Raw genomic sequence first — 13,729 nt, forward strand, 5'->3', positions numbered from 1 at the left:
TGAACGGGGCCTTACAGGTAAAAAAATAAATAAAATGTTGGTTTTAATGGTTTGCATATAACACTGGGCTCTCAAAAACTATTCAGATGTTACAAAAAGCTGTCAGAGACTTTCTCACGCAACAAAAGACTGTCCAAGATCGCTCACATGTAACAAAAGACTGTTAAAAACTGTTCACATATAACCTATAAACTGCCAGAGACTGCTCCCATGCAACAAAAGACTGCCAGAGACTGCTCACATGTAATAAAAGACTACCAGAGACTGCTCACAAAGGAGTGCCAGAGACTATGGGCAGAGCATATATAAAGGGTGTCTTTATCAGTAGGGTGCTCTAAAAATCTTCCTGGGTGTTTGTGAGCACCACTTTCCAAATGCTTGTGAACAACTCTTATCAAGTGCTTGTGGAACAATGAGAGGAGCCCCAATGGGACTTTAGAGGCAGTTAACATCTAGATAATAAGAGTACAGTAGAGTAAAATCCAAAAATGTTATTCAAACATGATAAAATAGTGATTATAATCACAAAAAAACAAAAATAGCCATACAGATATACTATATATCCAATACCCTATAGCTCATATTCTGGAATCCAAGGTGGGTCTCATGAGGTTGAGGACCAAACCAGAAGGGGAGTTCACAAAAATATTCCCAACATGTTTCAGAAATATAACAAAAGTTCCTTCTTCAGGGTAGGATCAGAGCAAGGTATAACGGTGATGTATGGCTATGTCAGACAAAATAAAGTAACAGTTGTCTCTCGGATGTGCCCCACCCCGCATTTCGCCCACAGATGGAATAATGAATGGGTAAAAGGATATAAATAGCCAACATAGCAAAAAAATGGGGGAATAACAGCCAGATGTAAGGTAACCAGCAATGGCATCGGTTGGTGCTCACAAGAATCTCATAAAGGGAGCCAATCATATGTAAGTTGCCATGCTGAATAGCGTGGTAACAGTAGGTTAGAGACAAAACACCACTTCTCAAGTGCTTGTGAACACCCCTTCCTGGGTACTTGTGAGCTCCCCATCTCTGAGCATTTATGAACACCTCTTCCCAAGAGTTTGTGAGAACCCCTTACCAAGTACTTATAAACACCCCTTCTAAAATACTTGTAAGCACCTCTTCCCGAGTACTTGTGAGCACCCCTTCCTGAGTAATTGTGAGCACCACTTCCTGAGTAATTGTGAGCACTCACTTCCTGAGTAATTGTGAGCACTCACTTCCTGAGTAATTGTGAGCACTCACTTCCTGAATGCTCCTGAGCACCCTTTTCTGAGTACTTATGACCACTATAGCATCAAAAAGCTGGACTCATTATTTTATCTCTGCTGACAATTTTGTTTAATGATGATTTTCTCATTGAACGTTCAGTTTATACACAACGTACAGTCATTATTCCATTTCATGAAATAATTATTTGACAGTTATTTACAATGCCTAGAACCTCACAGTTATCACAGTGGTCAATAGGTAGTAATATTTTCAAGAGTAACAACCCCTGTTACAATTTCCTAGAAATGTTTTTTTTATAATAATAAAGAATTACATGCGGGTAAACCTGATCTGTGCATTCAAATACCTTCTGAAAATAGGGAGTCTGTAGCCAAAGAGAATTCCTAATATTATTTATCCATAGGAATGTCAGCACTGTGTGTGCAGTAAGTTATCAGAAGACATGAGAGAGTCTAAACTGGATCCATCTCCTCACCAACGGATTGTTCAGCTTATTAACCAGACTAGAAAACAACATGTTAATGAAGATAGTGAACTGGAGGGAACAGACAAGGATTCAGGTATTATTTGAAGGCATAACTAGTGAGTTTGGAATTGTGATGAAACCAATGAGGTCATCATGAAACACAGGCAAAACATGTACAGTATTAAAATCATATATTCGCAAGCAACACTAAAGTAATGAATATTGTATGTGCTGCTTATGGATTTCTTCTAGGTCAGTGGTTCTCAACCTTCCTAATGCCACGACTCTTTAATACAGTTCCTCATGTTGTGATTACCCCCAACCATAAAATTATTTTCATTGCTACTTCATAAATGTAATATGCAGGATGAATTCTCATTGTTAAAAATTGATGCAGGGGTTGCGGGCATGGTGCAGGAGATGCAGGGGCCGTGGGCATGGTGCAGGAGTTGCAGAGGCTGCAGGCATGATGCAGGGGCTGCAGGCATGGTGCAGGAGATGCAGGGGCTGTGGGCATGGTGCAGGAGATGCAGGGACTGCGGGTATGGTGAAGGAGATTCAGGGGCCACAGACATGATGCAGGAGATGCAGGGGCTGTGGGCATGGTGCAGGAGATGCAGGGACTGCGGGTATGGTGAAGGAGATTCAGGGGCCACGGACATGGTGCAGGAGATGCAGGGGCTGCGGGCATTGTCGAGGAGATGCAGGGGCTGCGGTTGCATGGTGCAGGGGCTGCGGGCATGGTGCATGAGATGCAGGGGTTGTGGGAATGGAGAAGGAGATGCAAAGGCTGTGGGCATGGTGCAGGAGATGCAGGGTCTGTGGGCCTGGTGCAGGAGATGCAGGGGCTTTGAACATGGTACAGGAGATGCAGGGGCTGCGTGCATGGTGCAGGAGATGCAGAGGCTGCGGGCATGATGCAGGGGCTGCATGCATGGTGCAGGAGATGCAGGGGCTGCAGGCATGGTGCAGGAGATGCAGGGCTGCGGGCATGATGCAGGGCTGTGGGCATGGTACGTGCAGAGCTGTGGGCATGGTATAGGAGATGCAGTGCTGCGGGCATGGTACACGTCACCGCGCATGCGCTGTCTGCCCGAGAATAGCCAAGCGTGTACGGTCTTTCCCGAGCTGTGTACCTGTCGGGCTGGCCATGGCCATTTTTTTTTTCAGGTGCCGGTGCCGCGGTGCATTCCCTGCCTTAGACCATTGGAAATATGTGTTTTAGATGGTCTTAGGCGACCCCTGTGAAAGGGTAATTCGACCCCAAAAGGGGTCGCAACCCACAGGTTGAGAACCGCTGTTCTAGGTGCTTCTTTTAACTAATACAATCTAAACATACCTGTACATGGGAAGTGTAACTGGGGTCTGACAAGCTGGTGTATGTGTGTCTATGTAGCTGTAGAAGGGACATTAGACAGTCCTTTATGTGATGGCCTCATTAACTTTCATTTTTTAGGATAAAACATTTTTTGCACGTACAGAAAATACCTCTTGACCTTGCCAGAAATACAGTGGGGGGGGGGGGGGATTCAATAAAGCTGCTGCACCACTTTTATGGTGATAAGTCCTTTTGGTAATGAATTGCGCCAAATTCCTGAAGCATATGCAACACTTTTGGTTCTGATAGTGACTCGTGCACCAAATTCAGGTAGTTCTATAATGTGCTGCTTTTATACTGTGGTGCAATGAATGCCCTTAATTTAAAATAAAATACCAACAGTTCATATCTTTCAAAAGTAGAGATGATTAATGCAAATTCTTTTGGTGTACAGAGAGATGAAATTGTCTAGACAGATTTTGCAAAAGTGTCTCACATGCATTCAAAAAAGTGGCGCAGCACGCACCAAATTCAAGTTTAAGTTCTAGACAGGTATATGCATTTGGCGCATGCTGCAATACTTTGAGAACGCAAGAGAGACACTTTCGTAAAATCTGTCTATGCCAGTTTTTATGAACTCCAGGGGTATCTTTGTCACTTCCTGAGTGACGAACTGGAAGTAAAAACAATGTTATCTTTCTTGTGTAGACACCTAATCCATCACCCCTTTATAATGGAGATGAACAAAGGCAGATGTGTTTGAAGTCCAGTCTGGGTGACAATCATAGCTCTCTCCATAGATACCATAGTAGAGTGAGTGACAGTAGCACCCAGGGACAAGAATTGTGTAATTCATAGGATCACCAAGTGAGAATAAAGGGAGAAGGCCTAAAACAATAGATACAACCACCTTATCTGGTAAGTACTGGTATGCTGCAATATATTACAATTTTCTTTTTGGGTTTGGATAAGCGTTTCTCATCCAGGGTTCCATGGAACCCTAAGGTTACTCCAGAGGTTGCTAGGTGTTCCTTGAGCAATAATCAATGTCTTACTCTCAGATAAGTCCCCACTGACACCATAAATCTTTTTTTAGCTATTTGTAAGGGGGTGATTCCTCCCAATGACCACAAAAGTAAGGAGCATTCTTCCCACTGACCATCACACTAATGTATCAAGAGTTGGGGATATACAGTGGGTATAGAAAATAATCACCCCCCCCCCCTTTAAAATGGTCACATTTTGTTGCGTTGCAGCTTAAAATGAAGACAGACACAGTTTTTGTTTTATCCAGCTCTATTTACTAGTGCAATAATATACAGTGCCTTGCGAAAGTATTCGGCCCCCTTGGACTTTGCGACCTCTTGCCACATTTCAGGCTTCAATCATAAAGATATAAAACTGTAATTTTTTGTGAAGAATCAACAACAAGTGGGACACAATCATGAAGTGGAAGGAAATTCATTGGATATTTCAAACTTTGTTAACAAATAAAAAACTGAAAAATTGGGCGTGCAAAATTATTCAGCCCCTTTACTTTCAGTGCAGCAAACTCTCTCCAGAATTTCAGTGAGGATCTCTGAATGATCCAATTTTGACCTAAATGACTAATGATGATAAATAGAATACACCTGTGTGTAATCAAGTCCCTGTATAAATGCACCTGTACTGTGATAGTCTCAGAGGTCCGTTTAAAGTGCAGAGAGCATCATGAAGAACAAGGAACACACCAGGCAGGTCCAAGATACTGTTGTGGAGAAGTTTAAAGCCGGATTTGGATACAAAAAGATTTCCCAAGCTTTAAACATCCCAAGGAGCACTGTGCAAGCGATAATATTGAAATGGAAGGAGTATCAGACCACTGCAAATCTACGAAGACCTGGCAGTCCCTCTAAACTTTCAGCTCATACAAGGAGAAGACTGATCAGAGATGCAGCCAAGAGGCCCATGATCACTCTGGATGAACTGCAGATATCTACAGCTGAGGTGGGAGACTCTGTCCATAGGACAACAATCAGTCGTATACTGCACAAATCTGGCCTTTATGGAAGAGTGGCAAGAAGAAAGCCATTTCTTAAAGATATCCATAAAAAGTGTTGTTTAAAGTTTGCCACAAGCCACCTGGGAGACACACCAAACATGTGGAAGAAGGTGCTCTGGTCAGATGAAACCAAAATCGAACTTTTTGGCAACAATGCAAAACGTTATGTTTGGCGTAAAAGCAACACAGCTCATCACCCTGAACACACCATCCCCACTGTCAAACATGGTGGTGGCAGCATCATGGTTTGGGCCTGCTTTTCTTCAGCAGGGACAGGGAAGATGGTTAAAATTGATGGGAAGATGGATGGAGCCAAATACAGGACCATTCTGGAAGAAAACCTGATGGAGTCTGCAAAAGAGACTGGGACGGAGATTTGTCTTCCAACAAGACAATGTTCCAAAACATAAAGCAAAATCTACAATGGAATGGTTCACAAATAAACATATCCAGGTGTTAGAATGGCCAAGTCAAAGTCCAGACCTGAATCCAATCGAGAATCTGTGGAAAGAACTGAAAACTGCTGTTCACAAACGCTCTCCATCCAACCTCACTGAGCTCGAGCTGTTTTGCAAGGAGGAATGGGCAAAAATTTCAGTCTCTCGATGTGCAAAACTGATAGAGACATACCCCAAGCGACTTACAGCTGTAATCGCAGCAAAAGGTGGAGCTACAAAGTATTAACTTAACCTCCCTAGCGGTATGATTCTGTCAGGAATTCTGTTCCAAAAGCGGTACAATTCTTTCCATGGAAATTTGGCGTTATGTATTAAAGGCCTACAATTCTTAGTAATTACTGACTTAAAACTTACCAAAACAAGACTCTAGTACACATCCCAGATGTAATGAATTTGAAACACAAACACATGAATTATAATCCAATCAATAATAGAATTTTATTCAAGAAGGCAAGGAAAAATAATGAAATTTGTCAAAGAAATTCAATACACATCCTGAGTGTGAAAAAGTTTAAAGCAGGGCACTAGACAAAGTCCGACATTGCAATCTGGGCAAAAGTACCGTGTTTCCTTTCGGACTTTTCTTCCATTGCCATCCTTTTTAGAACAACAGACGACGCACATCCTAGTAGGCGCCAACTTTTTTGGGGTGGGCGGTACAAAGTCCACAAAATGACGGCCTGTCAGGCGCTCTGGATTGCCAACATCAACAGCACGTCGTCCGGGTCTGTTTGCAGATACTGATGATGGTGTCGGGTGGTTGATGAAAATCTGCTCAGCCACCTTCCAGACAAAGTCCGAATGAACGAGGGGTATGGCAGTGTTGGCTTTGTAAAGAATATAGGCGTTCCAGAGGCACTGTTCTAGGAGATGCCTAAAAATCTTTTTATAATACTTTTTTTGTTGCTTCCGCATCGCCGGGTAAAAGGTCATTGCCTGATCGGCTCGATCAACACCTCCCATCGTGTGATTGTAGTCGATCACGACTTGCGGCCTCAGCATATCTGCTCCCTGTTTTGTGCGGACCATGGCAGTGGTGGTGTTGTGCACGGTGCTCATGAGACACACGTCCTTTTTGTCTCGCCACCGCATTGCCATCATTTTACCCTTTTGAAAGGCAACCATCTCTCCTTTTTTTAGCTTTTTCTTGCTAAACATGGATGGCATGTCCCGCCGGTTTGGCCTAACAGTGCCATACACATCTGTTTTGTTTCGGATCAAAACTTCAAATAGTTCCGGAGAGGTATAAAAGTTATCTGTTGTAACACAATATCCCTGGTTCAAAAGGGGGTCCAGCAGTGAAAGGACAGAGGATGTGGCCATCCCATAGCCGCTGTACTTGGGATCGAACTTTGTACCTTTCCCGGTATAAATTACAGCATTCCATATGTATCCTGTGGACGACTCACAGAGCATGTAAGATTTGATCCCGAACCGCGCTCTTTTCGATGCAATATACTGGATCCAGCTCAGGCGTCCCTTGTAGGCCATGAGACTTTCGTCCACACAAACATCCCTGTCTGGCACATAGGTCTGCTGGAAGTTTTTAACGATCGTTTGGTACACCTCCCAGATTTTCTTGAGTTTGGGCGCAGGATGCGTGGCCTCATCAAACTCCTCGTTGTTTGCAAAATGCAAATTTTTCATAATCAGAGAAAATCGGTACTCGGACATCACTGTGCCAAAAAACGGAGTGGCCAGCATTTTATTCGTGGTCCAATACCATTTTTGGAGTGGTTTTCCCACCACCCCCTGAAGGATGATGAGTCCTAGAAACTTCCAGATGTCCTCGCTACTGACTGGTTCCCATTTTCTGGAACGGGAAAATTTGGCGCGCAGCGTAGCGCACTGCTGCTCCTGGTAACGATTGGTTTCAGCGACTATCTTTAGAATTACCTCCTCCGTTAGGAATAACTTGAGGTACGCCAGGGGGTTGTCTCTCTCCACGTCAACCTTCATCCCCGGAGAACCAGTGAAAGGGAATCTCGGGGGCGCTGCCTGGTCCGCGTCGCTGTCCAAAGGGCACCAAGTGCGCACATCACCTAGGTCAGGTGCGGGATCATCGGCGTCACTTTCGGGATCCGTGTCGGTGCCAGAGTCAGATGACAGATCTCCGCACGACTCACTGTCGCTCTGTTCTGCGAGCAGCTCCGTGTCGCTGCCGCTGTCGCTCAGCTCATCCAAAAGCGCATATGCGGGACAGCGCTTTTTTGATGCCATTTTCCAATTATTTTTATTCACGCAAAGGACAATGGCAAGGGGGCACTGAGAGGGCACTGTGTCTTTTACCACTTTTAGCAAAGTGATACAGTGTAATCCTCTCAGATTACACTGTATCACCTCCCTTTTATATGTTTGTGTTTTGGTGTTACTTTTTTTACTCCCAGTTCCGCTCCCATGCAGCATTGCTGCTGCAGGGAACGAAACTAGGAAGTCCTCCTACCGACAGACGAGCGGCGGAGATCTCACTGGCGGTCACAGCAATGAGAGCTCATCGCTGGATCGCCAGGATAAGGTAAGAGAAGCTCCGCTGCGCTGTCTGCACGCTCTGCCATTCACCCCGAGCGTGACTCGGGGATACCGCTAATAGAAGAAAATTCCTACCCCGAGTCACGCTCGGGGATACCGCTAAGGCGGTTAAGGGGGCTGAATAATTTTGCACGCCCAATTTTTCAGTTTTTCATTTGTTAAAAAAGTTTGAAATATCCAATAAATTTCGTTCCACCTCATGATTGTGTCCCACTTGTTGTTGATTCTTCAGAAAAAATTACAGTTTTATATCTTTATGTTTGAAGCCTGAAATGTGGCAAAAGGTCGCAAAATTCAAGGGGGCCGAATACTTTCGTAAGGCACTGTATAACATCCAAGTGAATGATATAACACCAACATGCCAGAAAAAAAAAAAAAATCAAAAACAGGATCACTGAGTTGGAAAAAGGATCCCCCCCCCCCCCTTATGTCAGTATTTTGTTGGACTACATTTAGTCTGTCTCTTCCAACTGTGCACATCTAGACTTAGCAATATTTACCCAATCTTCTTTGCAGAACTGCTCAAGTTCAGTTACATTTCATAAATTACTGTTTGTGGCCTGCAGTCCTTAAGTAATTCTACAAATTTGGGTTTAAGTCTGGGGTTTTACTAAGTCATGTTGGAAGATAAACCTTCTTCTCATTGACAACTTTCTGGCAGAGGGCAGCAGATTTTCCTGAAGAATTTGATGGTATTTTGCCCCATCTATTTTTCCTTCTTCTCTGACAAGTGCTCTAGTCCCTGCTGCAGAGAAACACCCCCATAACAGTATATTACAAGCTCCATGCTTTACTGTAAGAATGGTGTTATTTGGATGGAGAGCTGTATTGGATTTCCGCCAGACATATTGTTCGGTGTTGAGACCAAATCATTTAATTTTAGTCTCATTTGACATACCTAAACAGACCATGAAGATTCAGAGGCCACATAAAAAAAGGCTAAAATAGACTAAAAATTCCTAATCCTTACCCTAACCCAGGTGTGTCCAAACTATGGCCCTCCAGCTGTTCAGGAACTACAATTCCCATCATGCCTAGTTATGTTTGTGAATGTCAGATTTACAATGCCTCATGGGACGTGTAGTTCCGCAAACAGCTGGAGGGCCGTAGTTTGAACACCCCTGCACCTAACCTTAACTCTAACCCCTTACCCTAGCGAAAAAAAAAATATATATTATTATTAATGATAAAAAAAGAAATAAAAGCTAATGGAAAAGCTAAAAAAGCTGAAATACCTAGCAAGAAATGATGCAACAGATGATAATTTTCTCTATCGGCTAATAAAAAAACTGACAAAGCTTAAAAACACTGTATAAAAATGCACATAAAAACACCAGATTCTGCATGCTCCAGTTTTAGTAAATCTCCCCCTCAGAGTCTCCCCAATGCTCAAATCTGGGAACCTGAGCAAAGCTCACCAATAGAGGCTTCAATTGATATGAGTAATAGTCTAGTGGTTTAAAGTGTTACTAAACCCAGGGCACTGCATTCACAATATCTGGTTTCCCACAGTACACAGAACATGGAAATGGAATAGTTTTAGTAAATATAAACTGCTCAATACCTTTTCTCATCAGCAGTTAGAGCAGATTTGTGATTTCTATCGGTGTCTTGTTAAAGCTTTTAGGAGTTTTCGTTCTCCCCTGATTGTCCTATGAGGTTGCAGGACCCTTGACCCTCTGTCTGGACAGTCCTGAGAGGCCCTGTGGTGATCACATGCACTATCCCAAGTAAAAAAAACTAGCAATACACACCAAACTGAGTATGTGCAGCTTGCCCCCAAGGTTCTATTACATCAGGAGATGGTTTGGGGACTGTGGAAGAATGGGAGGATTAGAGAAGACAGGATCAAACAGCCTTTTTACACAAAGCAGAGGATTACCCCTTAGGTTCCACAGTGAGTATAATAAACATGCTTTAATACATATACAGACTGATTTTACTGTTGTGGTTGGGGGTTTAGTAACACTAACTTTCAATATTCACTGGAAACAGAACACTAGTTTTGGAAGGAATGACCCTTTAAATATAAGTACAAGGTCTTAAAATATATCATGATAAAGAAGTACACTATATTACCAAAAGTATTGGGACACCTGCTTTTACACGCACATGAACTTTAATGGCATCCCAGTCTTAGTCGGTAGGGCTCAATATTGAGTAAGCCCACCCTTTGCAGCTATAATAGCTTCAACTGTTCTGATAAGGCTGTCCACGAGGTTTAGGAGTGTATCTATGGGAATGTTTGACATTTCTTCCAGAAGCGCATTTGTAAGGTCAAGCACTGATGTGGACCAGAAGTCCTGGCTTGCAGTCTCCTCTCTAATTCATCTCAAAGGTGTTCTATTGGGTTGAGGTCAGGACTCTGTGCAGGCCAGTCAAGCTCCTCCACCCCAAACTTGCTCATCCATGTCTTTATGGACCTTGCTCTGTGTACTGGTTCAAATCATTTGGTGGAGGGGGGATTATGGTGTGAGATTGTTTTGCAGGGGTTGTGCTTGGCCCCTTAGTTGCAGTGAAGGGAACTCTTAAGGAGTTAGCTAGAGATGCACGATTAATTATTAAAAAATCACAATCCCAATTCACCCCCCGCCCCTCACAATCTTAAAACAGCATTCCTCAATTCTTACAGAGCTGTTCTCTGCTCACTCACAGCTGTCAAAAAAAAGAGCCCCAGTAAATGTTTATCAACATTGTTAGGGCTGCTAGATAACTATAAACACAATGTTTTACAATGTATCTTTTCATTCATTTAGATCAAAGGAATGAACTTCCATCTGTAAGTGAGGGCAGTTTAATTAAGCCCCCGTTCACATTAGGTCGCTCCGACTTAGGGGGCGACCTGTGAAGTCGCGTGCAGCGCGACTTGCACAGACTTCATAACATGAATGTCTATGCAAGTCGCCTCTAGGTCGCCCCGAAGTAGTACAGGACCCTTTTTCTAAGTCGGAGCGACTTGTGTCGCTCCTATTAGAATGGCTCCTGTACTACACAGTGGGAGTGTGAGGACCGCGACTTGTCAGGCTGACAAGTCGGATCAATGTGAATGGACACTAAAGAGTAAGCCTTTTTCTGACACTTGTTGCTTACAATTTATAATCAGTATTTTTTGCTAGAAAATTACTTATAACCCCCAAACATTATATATATATATATATATATATATATATATATATATATATATATATATATATAAACACACATATTTTTAACAGAGACCCTAGAGAATAAAATGGCGATCGTTGCAATTTTTTATGTCACACTAAATTTGCCCAGAAGTCTTTCAAATGCAGTTTTTTTGGAAAAAATACACTTTCATGAATTAAAAAAAAAACTAAACAGTACAGTTAGCCCAATTTTTTTGTATAATGTAAAATATATTACGCCGAGAATTGTGAGAAAATCGTGATCTTTATTCTAATTTTCATTTTATCCAGAATCATGCAGCTCTAGAGTCAGCACACCAAGACATTTTGGACAATTTCATCCTCCCAATTTTGTGGGAACAGTTTAGGGATGCCCCCTTCCTGTCCCAACATGACTGCGCACCAGTGCACAAAGCAAGGTCCATAAAGACACGGATGAGCAAGTTTGTAGTGGATGAACTTGACTGGCCTGCACAGGGTTCTGACCTCAACATGATAGAACACCTTTGGGATGAATTAGAGCGTAGACTGCTAGCCAGGTCTTTTCGAGCACATCAGTGCCTGACCTCCCAAATGCGCTTCTGGAAGAATGGTCAAACATTCCCATATGCACACTCCTAAACCTTGTGGACAGCCTTCCCAGAAGAGTTGACGCTTTTATAGCTTCAAAGGGTGGGTCAACACAATCTTGAACCCTACAGACTAAGACTAGAATGCCTTAAAGTTCATGTGTGTGTAAAGGCATAGTGTATGTTTATCTGTTCAGCCACATTCTATATCTCTGCTTGCAAAATTAATATTGTGTGGCCCAAAAAATATTAGCAAAGTCATTATTAGATTTATTGACGCATTAAATTGCGCATTCATTTTATTTCCGAGTAGAACTGCACAGTGACAGGACAATACAGATAGAGCCGTAACAGACATTTCTGTAACCTTTATCTAGCAAGTGTTGGGTGCACTGTCTGATAGATAATTCATACAGTGAAAAACCACAAACTTGTATGTTAAGTATCATCCCAGAAACGTGTAATGCAAGTTATAAGTGTGAAATGGATGTCAGAATAATTCTAGTTTTACAAGGTTTACAACAACTTGAAGTACACTAGGGAAATGCAGGAATTTTTCTTTCATTTTTGTTTTGTCAAGCAGGGCTCAAATCAGCAGCCCACTTTGGGTCAACAGGGTACAAATCAACTGGATAAAATTTGACTTTAGACACTGAAAATATACCATGAAAATGTGACCTTTAAGCTCTAGGCGGGTAATAAAAACACATTTTAACTCATTTCATGAAAATAATAAATTATATGTTGCAAAAACTACCAGTGTTGGAATCTGTCTTGATATCTGCCTCTTGTTACCGCCTGCAGAGCGGCATTTGGAGGAAGGGGTAGCACTTTGAGTCAATCAGGGCACTCCTGCTTTCCACAGTATTTTCAATCTCCTTCCATTCTTACAGAATAGAGAGCAAAGGGATATGTCAGCAGTGGGCCACTGCTTCTTTGCTGTTCAAACAGCAGGCTGTATTACCTGACTGCAGTGAAGAAAAGAAGGTGCATCCAACTTAGCTATGCAGTATTTTTGGCATAAAAGTAGCCAGGAACTGACCAGCATATACAGTTGTATTCAACGTTATTCAACCCCCCAATGCTGTAAAGGGTTTTAGGGAATTTAGTGTACATTTGTAATTGTATTCAGAATGAAATCCTACAAGGACTTCTTAAAGAACCATATGCAACTAAAATGACATCAATTGGTTCTGTTCTGTAATACAGTAGTAAATGTTTCTTTTGTGAATTCTTCATTGACACAATTATTCAACCCCTTAAAGACTACCACTCTGAAGAACAGAGGTTCATTGAAGTGTTTTCAATCAGGTATTGAAAACACCTGTGGATGTCAGGGAGCAGCAATAAAGCCTAATAAGCACCAATTAGGCAGCTTTAAAATGACTGTGATACTCAGCTCCTTCTAGACATTTACTGGTGTGGTTACAAACATGGTGAAGTCAAGAGAATGGTCCAGGAAGACAAGAGAAGAGGTGATTACTCTTCACAGGAAGGGCAATGGCTATGAGAAGATTGCAAAGATGTTACACATGCAAAGATGTTAAACATACCAAGAGACACCATAGGAAGCATCATTCGCAAATTCAAGGCAAAGGGCACTGTTGAAACGCTACCTGGTCGTGGCAGAAAGAAGATGCTGACTTCGACTGCTGTGCGCTACCTGAAGCGTAGAGTGGAGAAAAGTCCCCGTGTGACTGCTGAGGAACTGAGAAAAGATTTGTCAGATGTGGGTACTGAAGTTTCTGCTCAGACAATACGGCGCACACTGCGTAATGAAGGCCTCCATGCCAGAACTCCCAGGCGCACCCCCTTGCTGTCTCCAAAGAATAAGAAGAGTCGACTGCAGTATGCCAAAAGTCATGTGGACAAACCACAGAAGTTTTGGGATAGTGTTCTGTGGACTGATGAAATAAAATTAGAACTGTTTGGGCCCATTATGTTTGGAGGAGGAAGAACAAGG

The 13,729-nt window shown here is 42.6% G+C and overlaps 1 protein-coding gene across 1 annotated transcript in view; it reads left to right on the forward strand.

Moving 5' to 3' along the window:
* The window catches only part of LOC309552107 (kinesin-like protein KIF13A), a 116,379-nt gene that overhangs the window by 78,334 nt on the left and 24,316 nt on the right, over positions 1–13,729 (forward strand). The window contains exon 11 of the mRNA XM_082252888.1: positions 1,643–1,799. Coding sequence (XP_082109014.1) covers positions 1,643–1,799 — 157 coding nt within the window. The remainder of the gene's footprint in view (positions 1–1,642; positions 1,800–13,729) is intronic.

This window comes from Pelophylax lessonae, assembly GCF_965119305.1.
Source record: "Pelophylax lessonae genome assembly, chromosome: 4".
Lineage (NCBI taxonomy): Eukaryota > Metazoa > Chordata > Amphibia > Anura > Ranidae > Pelophylax > Pelophylax lessonae.